This window comes from Anastrepha ludens, chromosome 4 (genome assembly GCF_028408465.1).
Source record: "Anastrepha ludens isolate Willacy chromosome 4, idAnaLude1.1, whole genome shotgun sequence".
In the NCBI taxonomy this organism is placed as follows: domain Eukaryota; kingdom Metazoa; phylum Arthropoda; class Insecta; order Diptera; family Tephritidae; genus Anastrepha; species Anastrepha ludens.
In genome coordinates this window covers 1,655,772-1,675,436 of record NC_071500.1, presented here as the reverse complement: position 1 = coordinate 1,675,436, position 19,665 = coordinate 1,655,772, and the positions used below count along the sequence as shown (strand labels likewise).

Here is a 19,665-nt window from a genome sequence, read left to right as displayed (position 1 = left end):
CTCAAAAACAGAATACAAAATGTATAGGAACGTAATGTACAGCAACATCCGCACAAAAACGGAAAAAACTGCATTTGGAGGCATTATATTTATTTGTGCTTTCACAATTTAACGCGAGACACTTCGTTTTAATTAGTTTGTGTAGTGTAAATGTCACAAATCACAATACTACCGAGCCATTCATTGAATATTTACAAACAAGTAATTTCTTTTCCTTTTGTTTGTTTTGTATTATTATAACTCATGGTGTCAGTCGGTTGTCAAAATCGTGCATCGTGACGCAATCTTGTATTCTATAATTTTTTGTATAGGGTGGTATAATCCCGTACGATACGCAGCATCGATATACGCAAATTGACTCAAATAGACAGGGTGCAGTGTAGTGCTATACAGCAAAAAACATTATTTCCATGCGAAGGGTAACGAGCTCGAATTAACGGCACTCTGCCTCTTTTTGAAACTCATTCCTCTTTCTAAATTTATATTTATCCATTTGAGTACACATTTTTTCTTTTAGCAGAGCTTTTCGTAATTCATCATTCGTTTTCGACATTTTACGCAAATTAAATTGGCATACTTATTATTTTTGTTGTTATTAAGAATACTTTTGACAACTTGTAAATGTTGAGTTAGTTTGTGAGAAACACAACCAATAAATTTTTCAATTATGCCAATAACTAAAAACAAAAACTGGGGAAGAACTCTATTTAAAATGAAACATAACTTGCTACTAAATATTTATCAAGGCAACTAGTATATGTATCAGAGGTGCAACCGTATAATTTAAGGAATAAAGAAGAATTTGGAACTAATATGTACAGAACTAGTAGGCCACAAAACATATATACATATGTACATATATAATCGATTAAAATTATTTAATGGATTGCCAAACGCTGTTGGAACTGGAAGAAATATTATTATATGTAGAAGATTATTGATCGATTATATTAAAAAAAAAAATATGTTATAAAATATTCGTAGTTAGTAAACCACAAAAAATATTACAAAAATAACAAAATTTATGAAATTATTACTATTATGAATTGAAAATAGCAAGACAGCTAAATAAATAAATGACATTACACCTTGTTACATCTCTTACATAAGCGATGGTGAACCATTTGCATTTTCCTCCATTGCGCCCGCGTCGCCTTGCGGATGTGAAGTTTGCTCCAAGTTAACTATGCCTAGGAGAAAATGTTTAGAAGTTAAAGGTTCTCCGCTAGCAGCGTTAAATGCGTTTTGAGCAAGCGGACGCGTGCATGGCTCGGTTTACATTAATGCATGTTGTTGTTGTTGTAGCAGCATAAACATTCCCCATACTTATATACGGTGAATGCTGCTGGAGTGACAGTCCTTGGCCGGATATAAATCCGGGTCGTTTCGGTAAAGTAGAACCGACTGTCGTGGAAACGCATTAATGCATCGACGATCTTGCTTTGTTTGAATTCTTTGAGTTGACTCTACATTTTCCGATCAGCTCCTATCAAATTGCTGCCATTATCCAACCTAATCCGCCCCGGTGTTCTGCGTCCATACATAAAACGAACCAAAAACGAACCCATTCAGTATAGACCTACATAAATGCACGGTCATACAAATAGCGCAAGGCGATCCGCTGTCAGTTACCCTATTCATGATATATCCGACTTCGCTCGTTCTCTCTTGTATGCAAGGCAACTCCAGACTACTTTTCGTACTTCGTCGCGGATCCACTAGAGCTTTGCTGCAGTTATACACGGACATTATACTACGCGGTCACTTTCAATACTCCAGTATCCTACGGCAGCGAAGGTCCCCTTGTTTACATCTGCAAATGTGTCGAGTTTTACAACACCCGTTAGAAATTAAACACTAGCAAAGTGGTCATGACTTCCAAACATTTTGGGGCTTCTCAAAGATTTCGTTGTTGTGATTGTAGCAGTTTACTAGGCCCTGCCAGTGCGGTGTAGTCGCCAATCGCCATCATATAACTCATCTAACGGTAGACAAAGGAAACATGTTACCCAGGCATGTGAATAGGTGGATAGTGCGGTGTGCCCTTACATGCCGGATATATAGTGAGTATGTCTTCAATATCTAGATCGCAATTAAGCCAAAACTACGCAGATCTCACTCGCCAACTGAAGCTTTTTGTCTGCAATAGCTGATGGTTGGCCTTCGATAACGGCATTTGAGGGTCGGGAGTTTAGGCAGGTGGGGAGAGCCTCCCGATGAATGTCGTTTAACGTCATACTATGCCTTCTGACTCGCCTGGGAGGTGGTTCAGGCTCTAGCAAATGTCTGCAGGGGTGATTCCTATGGTACCACCCAAGCGAAATCTTATTTACTTCCAGCGTTGCTGTATGGTGTCGAACTCTACGGAAACAGTGATGGTTAATGTGATATAAAACTCAATATGCTTTCTAACATAGCCAGGTATATATATACACATGTAGTAAATAACGGTATGATCACATTTGCTTTGGGATCGCAAGATATCCTCAATATCACTCGACGATATGCTGAGACTCAAAAGCTTTGCAATGCTCCTTATCTTAGCCGCAGAAGAGCATTCGCATATCTAAAGTCGTCTTTATCACTTGAAATTTAACTCTGTAATATCGCAACGTTGGCCGCCGCAGCCCAATTAGTTAGTGCGTGACCAATATTCGGGGGTGCCTGGCTTCAAAACGTCAAAAGATAGCAACAAGATTTTTTAAAAGCGGTAGCCCCTGGCAGGTAATAACAAACCTCTTTGTGTATTTCTGAAAAAAGCTCCTCATAAAAAAAAACCATTTGCCGTTTGAAGACGGCATAAAGCTTTAGGTCTCCATTTGTGGGAAAACAACAAGACTCACCACAAATAGTAACAATATCGCAACGTCAGTTCCGCCTATGTAATATATTATTCTTTAAGATCAAGGCTACTTATATCGTTTTGCCATGTGGTTGTGTTTTTTGACTAAATAAACCAACTAAAGATTTTAGTAAAATCAGAAACGTAATTAATTTAAGTCAATATGCATATATTTAAAAAACTGTAAATATTGTAGGGCTTTACTTTTGTATTGTGTTAAATTGTATAAATGTATAAGGCACATAAATAGTATAAAACAAAGCTTCCAAGGCAATTATTATTATGTAATGCAAGAATTGTGCTTCTAAGGCTTAAGGAAATTTACACATAAAGATATATGTAATTCTACTTAAGAATCTATCGGACGCAGAGGATCTAATGGGTATTTAAAAATAAATTTTGGGTATAAATATTTATTTTAAACATGTCGTGACATATTATGTATTAAGTTTCGATTCATACATTTTTTCAAGAGTTTTAAAAGTATTTAATTGTGCTTTTCTTACATTTGGTATTTGAAATAATTCCCAATTTGACTTAAGTTCAAACATAAAGATTATAGTAATATCATCGCCCGGTTTTATCGAGATGCTTGAAATTCGAATTGTGTTATTATAAGGGGATATTATAAACATACATTTTAAAAAATTTAATTTATTCCAAATATTTCATATTTTTTATTTAATAAATATTGCATATAGATCATGAATTTTGATCATAAAACAGCTGCCTCACCAATTTTGTAGAATGCAATTACATTTACTCCAAACTTCACTTATTGCTTCAAATTTTTTACGTGCATATATTCATAAGTTTGCAAAGGATATATGCACATATAAAGAGATTGAGATTCGTAAAAACGTGAATTATGATCAGTTACTTTTATCCATCATTTTATAGTTTTTTATCGATTAAGGTTCGTTTTTGTTTGTTAGACACATGTATAAGAACTCTTTGCGATCCCATATTTTACGCGATGTTTTTTATCGCCGATGACGTCCAAGGTATGCTTTGCAATTAGGACACGTGTGATGTACATCCATACAATCGTCAATGCAACACGGTATCAGACAGCATCCAAGCCAACAACTGAATGAAAACGAACAATAAATTCTATGGTTAAATAATTTCTAATTTAAATTTTTTTTACCTACCCCAATAAAGCTATTATAAATCCCGATAAGTAGGCGATCATACCAGGTTCCGTACGTGTTGTGGTCTCAATTTCCACGTGACAAGAGGGGCAGATCATATGCGTGGCAGTTCGGCCTATAGGTACCACAGTAGTTACAATGGTATTGTTAACTGATGGCGTTGTGGGTGCAGTAATTGGAGTAAAAGGGCCCACAGGTTTAACTCCTCCTACAGCTTCTTGATAAGAAGGTGGCGCTGATGGCGGCGGAACATAGGTATATTGTGGAGGTGTAGCTCCATTTGCTTTACTCATTTTTTTATTCTTGAATTTGAATTCTAGAAAAATACAAAAAAATGGAAACAAATGAATCACTCTGTACCTTTTTATAATTTTCTCATCCAAAATTTACAATTTATCAACAATGAGCAGACTTTTTATCAGATCCAAAATATGCATAGATGTTTTGTTGTCCGATTTTCGCATGTAATGCAACAAATATAGTAGTTGCCAATAATTCAAACTTTGCCTAAAAACTCTTAAAAAAAATTGATGAAAAATTTGACGAAAATTAACAAAAAATCACTATGAAAACCATTATTCACTTATAATCCATTAAAACTATTTTACTTGATGACACAACGTACGGCGGGATTTGGCACAGAAAGTGCACAGTCATGGTAGTGTATATACATACATACATAAATAGTCGGATGTTTTCATCGTCCAAGCTTCTGAAGATGGTTTTCTATGAGGACTTTTTTCATGGTAGAAATACAATCGGAGGTTTACCTGCCAATGGCCCACCGCTATTCGAAAAAACTTTTCCTATCATTTTTGGTGTTTCGTGCACACAGCGGATTTTGAAGCCGCATGATAGTCACGCTAACAACCATTTGGATACGGCTGCAGCGTCAGAGACGGACCACTTCAAAATTATAACTGTTAACAGACGAGAAGTGTGCTGACTACTTGTTTGATAACAGGAGGAACTTCGTGTCGGCCTCTTTCGCAACCAGAACCGTTCGTTTCGCTTCCTTATTCAATTTAGAAAAGGCAGAACCCGATTTTGTGATAAAAATACTTTATAGTAAGTTCACAAAGTATTTACGACTTATCGAATATTTGGATTTAGAGAAAATATAATGTAACAGTTCTTATGCATATAGTCACACAGGAAACTATACGAAACTTATTTCGGGAAGAATGTGTTGTTTAATGATGAGAGTAAATTGTTGTTGTTGTATCAGTAAATTCCATTCATTCGGTTGGGTTGGAAAACAAAATATGGCGCAAAGAGAATGAAAAGCTGCAATCGGAAAATCGTATTCCAACACTACCTGTTTCGGTTGTCGTAGTAGTAAAAACATTCCCCATATACACTGAAGAGCAAAACTGTAACAAAATGTAATACTTTCTATTTCAACACATTTTTTTTAGACATGTTTTAACAAATCAAATATTTTTTTTGCATAACTTTATTGGCATGTATGTACTCTCTCTCTCAAACCGGTTTGGTGTCAATGCAACAACAACAACACTATTAGCAAGCAATAATGCAAATAAAGACAAATGTTACAGTTTTGCACTCACTCTTAATTTTCAAATTTTCCGTTATTTTTCTCGTAATTATATATTTGGTGGATTTTTAATTATTATAAACGTGACCGTGAATAAGACAAAATGTTAAATCGGGAAGTACAACGCCAAATAATTGATTTGCTGAAGAAGGGCGAGTCTATAAGAAAAATAGCTAAACAATTCGAAGTGAGCCACATGGCTGTGCAAAGGCTGCGGAAAAATGTACCAGACGCTGTTCCCAGTAACAAAGGAGGCCGGCCAAGGAAGATAAGCGACCGCGATGCCCGCCATCTGGCAAATTTGGTAACAAGCAGCAAGGCGGTCACTCCCAAAGAAGCACTAAAGATGCTGGATATTGATGCCAGTCAGTGGACAGCCAGGCGCAGCCTGTCAAAACTGGGGCTAAAGGCAGCGGAGAAGAAAACCAAGCCAATGCTGACAAAAAGACATGTGCGGTTGAGGCGGGATTTTGTTGCGGCTCACCAAAGCTGGACAGTTGAAGATTGGGATCAGGTACGTCTTTATAAATGGATTATAAAAGACCTTTTTTCATAAAATTTCAAAACGATTGCAGGTTATTTGGTCTGATGAAACCAAAATCAATCGATTTCAGTCAGATGGTCGGGCCTGGTATTGGGTTAAAGACCCAAATGCAGTCCAGCCACATCACATCAAGCAGACAGTAAAACATGGTGGTGGCTCCATTATGGTGTGGGGCTGCATTTCCAAAAATGGTGTGGGTCCTTTAGTACGAATAGACGGTATAATGCGGAAAGAGGAATACCTGGCCATATTGCAACAAAATCTGCCGGGTGTAGTGGAAAGTATGGGTCTTGCTGCTGAAAAAGTAATTTTTCAGCAAGACAATGACCCTAAGCACACCGCACATGTTGTACGAAATTGGATGCAACGCCAAAAATTTCGTAACTTGAAGTGGCCTCCACAATCACCGGACATGAACCCAATCGAAAATTTATGGAGTCATGTAAAATCGAAGCTTGCCGAATATTCAAGTCCGCCCAGTGGAGTTATTGAGCTGTGGGAGCGAACACGCGATGTATGGGATGCTATTCCGACTGACTTTGTCTTGAGGTATACACGAAGTATGCCCAATCGTATCCACGAGCTGAAAAAATCCAAAGGATATTGGACATCTTATTAATATTTATTTTATTTATTGTAAAAAATAAAAAATGGGTTGAGTGCAAAACTGTAACATTTGTCTTTATTTGCATTATTGCTTGCTAATAGTGTTGTTGTTGTTGCATTGACACCAAACCGGTTTGAGAGAGAGAGTACACACATGCCAATAAAGTTATGCAAAAAAAATATTTGATTTGTTAAAACATGTCTAAAAAAAAATGTGTTGAAATAGAAAGTATTACATTTTGTTACAGTTTTGCTCTTCAGTGTATGTATCTACGGAGGGTGCTGCTGGAATTACAGTCCTTGGTCGGATGTACATATAGTAAAAGCGGGTCGTTCCGATAACGTAGACCCGACTGTAGGGGGTAGTTTTGGTTTGTTTTGTTTGTTTGTTAACAGCAATTGTAGTCCCGCCAGTGTCGGGCATATTACCGGTCGCCTTCGACTAGCTCATCTAGGGGTAGGCCCAGGAAACATGCTATTTCGACGGGATGGGTCCAGAGGGAGAGGAGTGTTAGATGAGTCGGTTTTAGGGGGCATGTGAAAAGGTGGTTAGGGGTTCCTTCACATGCCGGATATATGTTTGGTATGTCGGGGTCGATTCTGGATAAGTAGGAGTTTAACCTGCTACAATATCCAGAACGTAATTGTGCCAGTGTTACACATGTCTCACGAGGAAGCTGGACCTCTTCATCTGCTGTATGTGGTGGTTGGACTCCGATTACGACATTCACAGGACGGAAGTTTAAGAAGGTGGAGACGGTCTCCCGGTGAATGTCGTTTATTGACTGTCTAAACACTGTCAGGTCCAGTAGAGGTAAATTGCAGTTTGTGGGAACAACAATGAACACGTTTGTTTCTTTAGACATTCTGAAAAGCAATCAGCAGGCAAATTGGATCTGAGTGGCGAATAATATTTCTAACATGATAACGACCCGAAACACAAATCGTAGAGGAATTGTTGCTTTATAACGTGCCAAATTAACTCCATTCGCCATCCTGATACCGAACCTTTAGAACATTTACAGGAAGAATTAGAACGTCTGACACTCAAAAGCACTTATAGCTATAAACGGAAACTGGAGGATTGTCTGAAGCGCGAATGGAAGTAAACAACATCCGAACCAACAAACAAAAAACTACTTTTGACCGCAAAATCGATTAAGGGCAGTAGAAGAGGCAAATAGAGGTCCAACTAAAGACAGGAACTAAACCATCTGCCTGTATTATAATTAGATTTAAGTAATTTTTGTATAGAGTACGTATACTTTTCTGTGCTGCTCAGAAATAGGAGAAAAACAAGAAACGAATGGCATGATAAATTGATTACAATGATATGAAGAATAAATAATAAATAATAAAAAATTTCCAATTACTGATGATAAGTTTTATATCAATAAGCGTCAAAAGGAAGCAAATATATGAATATACAATTATGCATACATGCACACAAATATATAAATTTATTGAATTGCTTGAGGTTTTGCGCAATGACTCAGGCATCGTGCACATATTCTGTGGATTGGTACAAACTTAGGCATGAATGTCAATAAACAAATGTACCTATGATATACATATATATATATACCTATATATATATGTGTATAATTATACTTCATAAACATCAACTAAAAGGTTTAAATCAGTAAACATACAGGTACAACAACAATAATGAGCACACACGGATAGACTCTCACAACAAAATTTTCAATGTTATATATTTTTGGTAGTTTTTGTTGGTAATGTTAAATGCTCCATTGTGTATTTAATTGATGGTGAAATTAATACACCATTTTCAATAGTGACGTCATTTTTAGCACTATCAAACTACCACACAATTTGATACCATAGATATTTACACTGCCATCTGCTCTGTCATTAATATATGTTATTATTACGCCTTTTCGAAGATTTTTCTTATTGGCTAACCTTAGATTAATTATTTTCAAATATATAGAAAAGATGGCATCCGATAAGTCTCACCACAAAAAGATATTTTTTAACAACACCAAACAACAATGTTTGACGCAAGAAAGTCGATTATGAATATATGGTCCACATTTGTGGATCCTAGTTATTTTTATTCTGACGATTTCAATTTCGATAAATATATGAAATTAGGTCACTAGACATACATATGTGCGTTGAAATTGGGGTGTTCACAGTTCCTCTCGAATTGTGTCTTACTTGTAAATTTTGAAACATTTTCTAACCGTTAAGACAGTGGTGTTGTTGTTTCCCACACAAAATTGGAACACGGTGCCGTCTACATTTTGTCGCACTAAAAGGTCTATTTTTTAAGCGTTTACATATTGCAAATTCGCAACAGGATGGCAGGCATTATGGTAAGACATTCTGTTTTCTATGTTTTCTTCACATTCGTTATCCTAATCCCCTGTACGTTGACATATGCTGTAATTAGCAATAAATCCTCAAAGTTAATCTACCCGTTCACATATGGCAGATTACATACAAAATTAAAAATCAGCTGACAATATTGTTTTTAAAGGTTTTACTTCATAGAAATTGGTTTGGTGGAATATTTTGCAGTTTTTGGTTTTTGGTTCCAAACTTGCGAGCAAAATTCCTCAAAACCCTCTTCTTCGCGAGGTCACGGACAGTAGTGAAAACGTTTTCGGACATAATATTTAACAACAGTTTAATTAGAATTATGTGTACAAACCCCTTTTCTTTGCTGGCGTCTGTTTTATTTAGTCTTTACTTTGACGTTTCTCCTTAGATTCGTAAAAATAATTATCGATAACACAGGGTTGTATGTAAAAAGTATGGTTATAATCTAGGATTAGTTTATAGTCTCAGATTTAGAAAGATTGCGATTGGAAGTTAAGAACGAAAAAGTAGATAATCTAATTATATGTGAAGGTATGATTAGAATAGCCGACAAATGGTAACGACGTATTAAATGTTTGAAAAAGTAATTTCTATAGCAGTTGCCACTCGGGCAAGTAATGGAGAAATTTTGAAAACATACCAACTTTTTTCCCCCAAATTGATCTCTACATATATTTTTGCTTGGAAGATGCTGGGTAATTTTTTCATCGGAACATACAGCTTTGTTTCGCCATAAATCCTAGCGCCAATATCTTCGGATGTTTTCGAGTCATCTGTATGCCAGTGGAGGGTACTTTTGTGGGGCTTCCATCCGAGGACAGGTATACTCCAGCTCAATCTTGAACCTTTTCTCAAATATTATGACCTGATTGATATCCAGTTGAGCAAGTGGGAGTTGCAGGCTCAACTTCATGCGATATAATGCAAATAGAGACTCCTCATCGCAGACCTTACGCGGTGAATTTCAAAGCACATTCACAAAATTTAGATTGTGGCAATGACAAAAATCATCAGAGCCAATGCTCATACCATAGCTAAATTTAATTTAAAACACACAACTTTTCACAATTGGGTAACCACGCTGGCATTTGCGCATCATTTTGCAGCTTTGCACATTTGTATTCACCGTATCCGTAAACAAACCAATGGTATCAGCTTTAGATGTGATGATTTTTATCGTATTTCAGTATCACAAGCTAAATTTTGTGAAACACATTCCAAGAGACGTGAAGTCCAAGGAATCCCCTCAACATTTTTTTTTCACCACATCTAACGAGCAAACTTGGTAACATTTCATCCTTGGGTTTTTCAGTGCTAGTTTAGCAGTGGTGAATTTTTAAACTGTTGAGTTTAAGCCTGCAGTTTAAATTTGTTTGAAAAATTTAAAAATAAACAACTAAAAGGAAGAGAAGTTACTCGTTTGCGAATATTCAGTGAATGCCTTGGTGAATATGTGATTTTTATATTAAAAAATATAACAAGAATATAGTATCCCGTTAAAGTATCTCCAAATGCAGTTTTTCCCCCTTTTTGCGGAGAAAGTGTGTGCAAAATTTCTTGTGTTTAGCGTTTGCGCAGTTCTCGCTTCCTCTTCATAAACAAGTAACTTCCCTTCATTTTGTTTGTTTATTCGCAGCAAATAAATTAGCGGTTTTCGGAAGGGCCCTTCTGTATTCCATACACTATGGGTTTGGGATTTAACGATTGTATAAATTAATATAGATATACACATAATCGGAACTAAAATTGGTTCAGTGCACCCCTAATACGAAATACAAAAGCAACGTTGTTTCCCAACTTCTTTTGTTATTATCTTTATCGATGTATCTATGTTCTTCTAAAAATAGAAACTGGGCAGAGAGAACTTAAATAGTGAAATCTCCGAGAGAAGTTTAAATAATTGTGTGAAAATTTCTGCGCCTTCATTTAGTTAATAATTGTAAAATCTCTCGTTTTTTGTTCGATGTAATCATATTGCCTTATTTCAAGTGCTTTCGCATACTCTGAATTTTCTAATTGGATCGTATGCTTCGTTTATTTTGTTTCATTCAACGAAGGTATTATTCATTCAGTCACACATTTTTTCGCGTCTGCATTATTAAGATCACTGTTTAATAAAAAAATAAAAAGAAGTAAAAGCAGTGCGAATGTGTATACATAAACATGTATTTACTGATTTACTCAGAATAATTTCCCTAACTTAGATATTGACCTGAAATAGTGGCTAAAATATGCTTTTGCTTAAAAAAATATTGAGAAAAGAAATTGTGTTAAATTTAAAAAAAAAACCTAAATTGTGAGACGCAGGTTGGAAATTAAACGTGAAAATTTGCTCCAAATTCGCCTACCTTAAAAGCTATAAATTTGTACAATTTTAACAAGTAAGTTTGAGCGCTGAGTAAACATCTGCTACATTAAAAGATAAGCAGTTCGCTTGAGTTGCAAATATTTAAGCACGGAGGCGAAATATGTACATATATTAGCACAGATTTTCAGTAAGTAACTTACGTCATCGATATACGCTTTCGCTTTAAACGTTCTTAAAAACATCTGCTATAGGTATTTTTATTTTAGATTCTGTTGCGAAAAGGGAGACCTTTAATAGCTGAAACTTATAACTTCGCGTTAACAACCAGATTGCTGAGGCAGAAAAAAGAATAATGATTCACGTCGGAGAAAATACTTGGAATCTACGGATTTTTATCACAGATCTACGAATTGAGAAAACTTTGCGGGTACGTGGTGATCAGCATATTGGTGGTATTATGCTGCAATTAGTTGAACCAGAAAACCCAAAGGACTGGTCAGATCATGCGCTTTGGTGGCCTGCAAAAAATGTGTGGCTGACGCGTACCCGCTCTACTCTAGATCAGGTGGGTGTACATGCTGATTGCATACTTCATTTCACACCAATGCACAAGACTTTACGAGTTCAATTACCGGATCTACGATACCTGGACTGTAGAGTAGATTTTTCGATTAAAACATTTGCTTCCGTAGTAAACCTATGTAAAGGGCTTGATATTCGATACCCCGAAGAATTATCGTTTTGCAAACCAATTGAGGCAGATCATCTTAAAAAAAATTTTTCTAAGTTACCCCAAAAAGCCATACCAGTAGCGGACCCGAATGGAACTACCTATCTACATCCTGCTCCTGATACAAACTCTTTTATCCCCATAAATTCTGCTTTTAATGGCAGTAACGGTAGCCTTGATAAGCACCAGAATGAAAATTTTTTGTGTGCTCCAGTATCACCTTATGCTTCTACACCACGTCGGGGGGCTAGTGGAACTGCCCCAAGTACGCCTATCAGTTCTCCAACTGGTACTTGGAAACAAAGTAACAACGGCTACGCAACAATTGATTCATCTTCTAGTCTTGGCGACATTCACGAAAATTTGGCTTGTTCGCCAAGGTCACCAAGTCCAGATGTGCGTGCGCGACTTCTACGTCCACGTTCTTTGATAGAAAAAGCGCGCATGAATGTAGGCTGGTTAGACTCTTCGCTTTCCATAATGGAGCAGGGTATCCGTGAATATGATACCCTCTGTTTGCGTTTCAAGTACTACACATTTTTTGATATAAATCCAAAATACGATCAAGTGCGAATAAATCAATTGTACGAACAAGCCAAATGGGCGATACTTAACGAGGAAATTGAATGCACTGAAGAAGAATCACTTATGTTTGCTGCACTACAATTTCAAATAAATTACCAAGCTGATTCACATTCGTCCAGGTTTGATGTGGTAGATTCCGGCAATGGCGATAATGGAACGTACGATGACATTGACACAGCACTGAATGAGCTGCAGATTACCTTAGAAGGTCCAAACGCTTCCACAGAAGTCAACAATATCACGAAAATTCCAGAACTTTCAGATTATTTGAGATTTCTTAAGCCCCGTAAATTTACTTTAAGAGGTTATAAAAGATATTTCTTTGCTTATCGAGATCTTCATCTTCACCTGTACAAAACCGCCGATGATTCTCGACGAGGAGCTCCAGAATTAACAATAAACTTGCGGGGATGTGAAGTAACTCCTGATGTAAATCTAGCACAGGGAAAATTTTCCATTCGCTTGGAAGTTTCTCCCGAAGGTCACAGTGGCCCAAATAGTGAAGTTTGGATACGTTGTGACACAGAAGAACAGTATGCAAGATGGATGGCCGCTTGTCGGTTAGCATCAAAAGGTCGCTCTCTTGCTGATAGTTCATACGAGAGTGAGGTGGCTAGTATTCGATCGTTCCTTAGTATACAAAAACCAGTACAGGGAGCTGCCGTTAATGTAGACCCCCGTAGTATTGACACCAATGACTACTTATCGCCAAGAATGCTACGAAAAATGTCTGGTAAAGCCGCTCAACGAATTTTGGAAGCTCACGCAAATGTGCGGAAGCTCGCATTGGTAGAGGCAAAGCTAAAATATATCGAAGCCTGGCAATCCTTACCCGATTTCGGGGTGACACTGTTTGTTATTAAATTTGATGGACATAAAAAGGAAGAACTACTTGGTGTAGCTCATAATCGAATAATGCAGATGGACCTTAACACTGGTGATCATATTAAAACGTGGCGCTACAATACGATGAAGGCGTGGAATGTGAATTGGGGTATAAAATGTATGATGATACAATTTCATGATGAAACCGTGGTTTTTTCGTGTCAGTCAGCAGATTGCAAGGTGGTTCACGAATTTATTGGTGGATATATATTTATGTCAATGCGCTCGAAAGAAAATAATCAAACGTTAAACGAAGAACTTTTCCACAAATTAACTGGTGGCTGGGCATAAGATAAGATATGTAGTCATCGTCCAGTATTACGAGTGTTTGATATAACTAAAACTATACGTCTCTTAGCACCTTTAAATAAAGTGTGATTGTAAAATACAAAGTTTATGTTGCGATGATCCACAAATGCCAAGTAATAACACCTATTATGAATTACTGTAATGAAAGGAGTAAATCTCATTTTTATGATTTCATTTAGATAAATTTAGTCAAAGATATATGATATTGACCATTCGTTTTACTGGATTACCTTGCATTTGGTTGAGATTTGCCCGACACGAATCAACAATAACATACACAATTCTAAATTTATAAAAATATGCAAATGCGCATCTTCGTAAAATAAGATCTAAAGCCAAACTAATTTAACTTGATATTCGAAATGTGTATTTCTGAGGTGCCTTAAATGTATTTTTATTATACATATACAAGGCCATTGTGCCTCTCTTATTTAATAACTTTACTATTAACATTGTACCAGTTCAAAAAAGTTGTACCTTTTGTCGATGTGCAAAATGCACATAAATATGTATATTTTTTAATAATTCACACTAACTTTTTAAACAATGTAAACGATGAAATATACAAGTTGCATGTACACTTTTTCTAATTTACTTTTATATTGCCAACAATTCCGTGGTTTATTTGCTATACTCCCAAAATCGTTAGTTAACATAAAGTAAAAAAAAAAAACAGCAGTCGATTTTTTATCCTTTTGTTTTCAATATTATCGTAGCTACCGGTAAAAAAAGTTTGAGTCATAATCGCTAAGTATTTTAATCAGCATATTTAAAATCGTTTGAAATTTGTGTATGCACGAAATAAAAATGGTTTGCTATAATGATCCCATTACACATTACATACATAAAATAGTTCATAAAAGCGACATTAATTGTGCACAAACTCTCTAATTTAAAACAAAATATCTTGTAATTATTTCTCTATTACCCAAATTATTATAAAATTTCATTATTGCAAATGCAGTTACGAAAGCGATGTTACGGCCGGTAAAAGTTCTAGTGCAAACATCATAGCAACGAACGGAATAGTACAACTATATACTCCACAATTTTTCTCCAAATCGCTAAGCTGGTAAACGCATTTGGAATCAATTATTTTAAATTCTTTAACGTATTCATATTAAGAAAATCGATTGTAACTTATAACTAATTAACCATTAATTGATAACTATATTGTTTTGCAAATTTATTGGTTATTTGTCAATAAGCAAGAAGTCCAACACTAAACATTCATATTTTTTATTATCAATTTTCGAAATAATTTCGTTCAACAAAGTTGTGGGTTTTAATACGGTTTTCTGAAACATTTTTAATTAAAAATAAAGTATTTTAAAGTACTGGCGAACTTATTAAATGCACAAACAGCCACTCACTTAAGGATTTATACGTAATATCTTTTCCTATTGTACTCACATTCACCAAAAAAGCAGAAATACCTCACAATGGCGTTACCACACCAACTCCAAAATCAATTATAATATAATTAACTGCATTTTGATTTAGTTTTTCATAGAACACGGATTATGAAAGTTTACTCATTGCCTTGTGTGCACATTATATAAAAATTTTAGTCAGTAATGTCTCGGTGATTATGATTCGACTATTTATTAATTTGATTTTTTAACATTTCCAATAGGCATATGAAATCTACAAATAATTTGAAAATTAGTACCAATATACATAAAAAAGCAATGCATTGTAATACAACATAATAATGTAAAATTATATATATGTTTATTTAATACCAATTTGTGCATTAAAACAAAATAAAATTTGCCAACTGTTTGTTTATTGATTGGGAACGTCTACAAGCTGACAGGAGTAACAGAACTTTTAATTTTTACAGCTTTGACCAAGGCGTAGCTTAAAGGCGGGAGTCGTAGTAATACGATTTAATTCTAATTTTATTTTAAGAGTTTAAATAAACTATTTTAAAAAACGAAAGACGAGGAGCGGTCGCCACGCTACCTAACTTACTTTCGTCAAGATCCCCCGTCTTTAATGTGTTAAAGGTGATATTAGTAAATCAGATGATTTTTTTTATTTTCTTTCGCCGGGTCCATGTGGCTGTCAGCCCAGAATGGAACAAGACAAGATTCACTCTTTGTTTTTTACTTTGCCAATACTTTTCTTTGACAAACAAACGTACACAATATTGTATGTTCTCTTTCTTTTGTTTGTTTTGTATTATTAAGGTGCCTGACATCAGACCGGTCAAAAGCGCGAAAAATAAAGTAATGGTTTCGGAAGACGCCACCTTCTGTATTCAATTCATCTTATAATCACACCAAGAATGATAGGGTAAGAGTTTGCGTCTTCCGAATTCGCTGTGTCGTAAGAGCCCATAAATAAGCAAACAAATGGAAGGCGTACTACTAGTGTGGAAGAAAAAGAGTAGGCTGAAGCAATGGAAACAACCAAACACAAGAAATCATACGCACACAAACTGCATTTGGAGGCTTTACATTAATTTGTGCTTTCACAATTTAACACACGGCACTTCGTTTTGATTAGTTTGATTAATTTAAATCTTACAAATCACAATATTACCAAGCTATTCAATGAATTTTCCCAAACATGTAATTTTTTTTCTTCTTTTGCTTGTTTTGGATCGGCAAGGGAGCCTATGTAAGACTTGTTAAAATCATCAAAAATAAAGTAACTTTTTTCGCAAGGCATCACCAAAGGTACTTAAATCGCCTTGAAATATCATCACCTCGGGTACCAAGAATGATAGAATACAGATTGTGCCTTCAGAATTCGCCGTGTAGTAAGAGCTCATGGATAAACGAGCAAAAGGAATAGTGAAGAAGAAGAGTAGGCGAAAGCAATGGAATTGCAATTTCTCCTGCTTTTGTTTGTTTTGTATTGCGAAGAGAGCTGATGTCAGAGCAAAGTAACTGTTTTTTAATGGCGCCACCTTCAGTACTCAATTCCCTTTCCTCGGATAGACACTCCTTGACTAATAACACCGGATTTACACACGGAGACATCTGGAAGGTAGACACTGGAAATTCTCTTTGCATGTCTCATTCGCGGCCACACGGGTAAAATTGTTTTCGGCAACATTTTGACGGTTACTACTTTAGCATCTTCTGGTTCGAATATATTCTACAACCCGTGAACATGTAAAGCGGAAAACGTTCGTCAACAATTTCTTAAATATATTAATGAAGAATGCAAACTGGTTAAATAATAAATAATTTGCTGTTTTTTTTGTTTGCTTGAATAAAAAAATTAAATTAAAAATACTTCATATATAAAAAATTAACTTAAAATTAACTTGAGTATCTAATTAGAATTCAACAAACTATCTTTACTAGCAAAAATAATCGTGCATTTCCCAAGCAGCGTTCGGATGTTTGTCATCGTTGTTATCTTCCGTTTGATTGAAAACCAACACATAACTCAGAACTTTCTCCCACAAAAGAAGAAAACAAATGAAGCAACTGTCAAAAATTGCTTTAAGATTTGAAATACGAATAAGAAGAGCAAAGCTTGTCGCCAGTACAGGAGACAAATTCCCTTCTCTCTTTCACGACCGTCTTTCACCGCCGAACAAAATGTTTCCCTTCCATATGTTTCCGTGTGTAAATGGGCACTAATACGTTCACATATAAGTAGATGATCTACTTATATTACAAAATTTCTCTCCCAAAATCTGAGATTATAAAATAATCCCATGTAATAACCATACTTTTTGGCATACAACCCTGTTTCTGTGGAATAGATCATTATTTTTACGCGTGTAAAAAAACGTAGATATTATTCTAATAAAATGTTTGTTAAGTATAATTAACTATGCATTCATAACGGAAAAAAACGTGTGTCCATAAAATGTGAACTCTTATTACTTATTATAAAATGTAATATCGAATTTCGAATGCGTATTGCTGATTACGGGGCCGCCGTAGCCGAAAAGGTTGGTGCGTGACTACCATTCCGAATTCGCAGAGAGAACGTAGGTTCGCATCTCGGTGAAACACCAAAATTAAGAAAAACATTTTTCTTGCAGCGGTCGCCCTTCGGCTGGCAATGGCAAACCTCCGAGTGTATTTCTGCCATGAAAAAGCTCCTCATAAAAATATCTGCCGTTCGGAGTCGGCGTGAAGATGTAGGTCTCTCCATATGTGGAGCAACATAAAGACGCACACCACAAATAGGAGGAGGAGCTCGGCCAAATACCCAAAAAGGGTGTATGCGCCAATTATATATATATATATATATTGCTGACATAATTTTTTGAAACTTCAGTAAACGTCGTTTGTGGATTTCCTGCAACTGATTATTAATATCAGCCAATTGCCCAATTAAATTAGCTATTTATTCTCCTTGATATGATGAAAATATATCGTTAATAATAATTAAAAAACAAAAAACTCCAATATTCCACCAAAGTAATTTCTATGAAGAAAAACCTTTCGAAACAGTATTGGTAGCTAATTGTCAAAATTGTAAGTAATCTGCCATATGTGAACGGGTAGATTAATGTTGTGGATTTATTGCAAATAATTGCAGATGTGAACGTACTCAAATTCGCCTTGAGTCGTAATCAGCTGATTTTGACAATTAAAGTCAGCTTTTGCAAAAACCTAATCCATATAAATGTTGTTCTTGCTCAAATGCTACCACCTAAAATAGTTGTACAAATTTGTTTTAAAAATGTATTAATTTTAAAACATTGTATGGGATCGCAACTTATTCCGAAAATTATTGATCATAGTTTTGTGGTTGTATTATGGTTAACAAGTTTTAGGAAAGTGGTTCCGAGATATATGAAAATTGTAAGGCTACCAATCCTTAACGATTCGTATGTTTTAAGAACTATGAATTCATTTCAGACAAATTAAGCTGGACAAACATGGTGCTGCATTCTCGCAGGCAATGGCAGAAAAGTCTTTATGAAAATGCTGATTATGATGATAATTACACCGATCCAAGTTTTCTGAAAGAGTTACGCACAAATTTAAACGTACGCCTTTTCACTTTCGAGGAAGCTGTTAAGGGGACTACAAGGCTAAATAATCAAGTATCATGTGTTACCTTATTCTTGGTTATTTTTTATCTTCTTTACACGGGGGACGTCACGCCACCCAATGTGTTATTTGTGACGGGCTTATCCACTTCAATAGGGTACATTTTCTACCGCGGGCGGAAGCTTTTTGATTTTCAATGTATTCTGGAGGATTCGAAAACATTATTAAGTGTTTTAGTTTTCGGTTATCTCTTCGCCCCTCTACTACACCGTCTAACCAATGCTATAAGTACAGACACAATATTTTCGATGACGTTTTTTGTGTTACTTCTCAATCTGATTTTCTGTGATTATGGCTTATCAGCGGCAATGGTATCTAAAGCATTATCGTTAAATGCGGCAATATTTGCATCTATCTGCCTGGCTTCCCGACTTTCTACAGCATTTCATGCATTTGCGCTGCTTGTGGAAGCGGCTGTATTTTTTGTACTTTATCCTATTTTTACATCTTTATACTGGCACTGGTACTTTTTGGTGCCAATTTTTGGACTTTGCTGTTTTTTGTTGTACAATGTTTCACTTAATATTCTTCTTTTCTACGTCCTGTTCACGGGATTCATTAATATACTCTGCCCATATATATTTGTGGCGCAACAGCAATATAAACACAGTATTCACGGTCCGTGGGATGAAGCAATCGTAGAGGAAAACAATGAGGGTATCATTGAGGATAAGTAATAAGTACTTAATGCTATGTAGGACTCTGTTAGAAATCAAAAAAATATTAATAAACATAAAACTATATTCTTTATAATGCAAA

The 19,665-nt window shown here is 35.7% G+C and overlaps 3 protein-coding genes across 11 annotated transcripts; 2 read left to right on the top strand and 1 right to left on the bottom strand.

Moving 5' to 3' along the window:
• Nucleotides 1-2,990: 2,990 nt before the first annotated feature.
• On the bottom strand, nt 2,991-15,561 carry LOC128860516 (LITAF domain-containing protein). 7 transcript variants are annotated; one of them, XM_054098098.1, is made up of 3 exons: nt 15,244-15,561; nt 3,997-4,312; nt 2,991-3,931 (listed from the first exon to the last, which is right to left on the bottom strand). In XM_054098098.1, the coding sequence occupies exons 2-3, from the start codon at nt 4,287-4,289 to the stop codon at nt 3,826-3,828; spliced, it is 399 nt and encodes a 132-aa protein (XP_053954073.1). In that variant the 5' UTR covers nt 4,290-4,312; nt 15,244-15,561; the 3' UTR covers nt 2,991-3,825. The 7 variants fall into 7 exon arrangements, with proteins under 7 accessions (XP_053954073.1, XP_053954076.1, XP_053954071.1 ...); XM_054098101.1 differs by having other exon boundaries at nt 15,284-15,561; XM_054098096.1 differs by having other exon boundaries at nt 14,799-15,261.
• LOC128860515 (unc-112-related protein-like) lies at nt 10,914-15,650 on the top strand. Of its 3 annotated transcripts, XM_054098093.1 has the most exons (3): nt 10,914-11,110; nt 11,258-11,548; nt 11,628-15,650. In XM_054098093.1, the coding sequence occupies exon 3, from the start codon at nt 11,714-11,716 to the stop codon at nt 13,850-13,852; it is 2,139 nt and encodes a 712-aa protein (XP_053954068.1). In that variant the 5' UTR covers nt 10,914-11,110; nt 11,258-11,548; nt 11,628-11,713; the 3' UTR covers nt 13,853-15,650. The 3 variants fall into 3 exon arrangements, with proteins under 3 accessions (XP_053954068.1, XP_053954069.1, XP_053954067.1); XM_054098094.1 differs by having other exon boundaries at nt 10,914-11,434; XM_054098092.1 differs by having other exon boundaries at nt 10,914-11,548.
• A 2,810-nt stretch (nt 15,651-18,460) lies between these two features.
• Nucleotides 18,461-19,665, top strand: LOC128859754 (phosphatidylinositol N-acetylglucosaminyltransferase subunit C). Its single transcript, XM_054096812.1, has 2 exons — nt 18,461-18,654; nt 18,712-19,665. The coding sequence occupies exon 2, from the start codon at nt 18,732-18,734 to the stop codon at nt 19,581-19,583; it is 852 nt and encodes a 283-aa protein (XP_053952787.1). The 5' UTR covers nt 18,461-18,654; nt 18,712-18,731; the 3' UTR covers nt 19,584-19,665.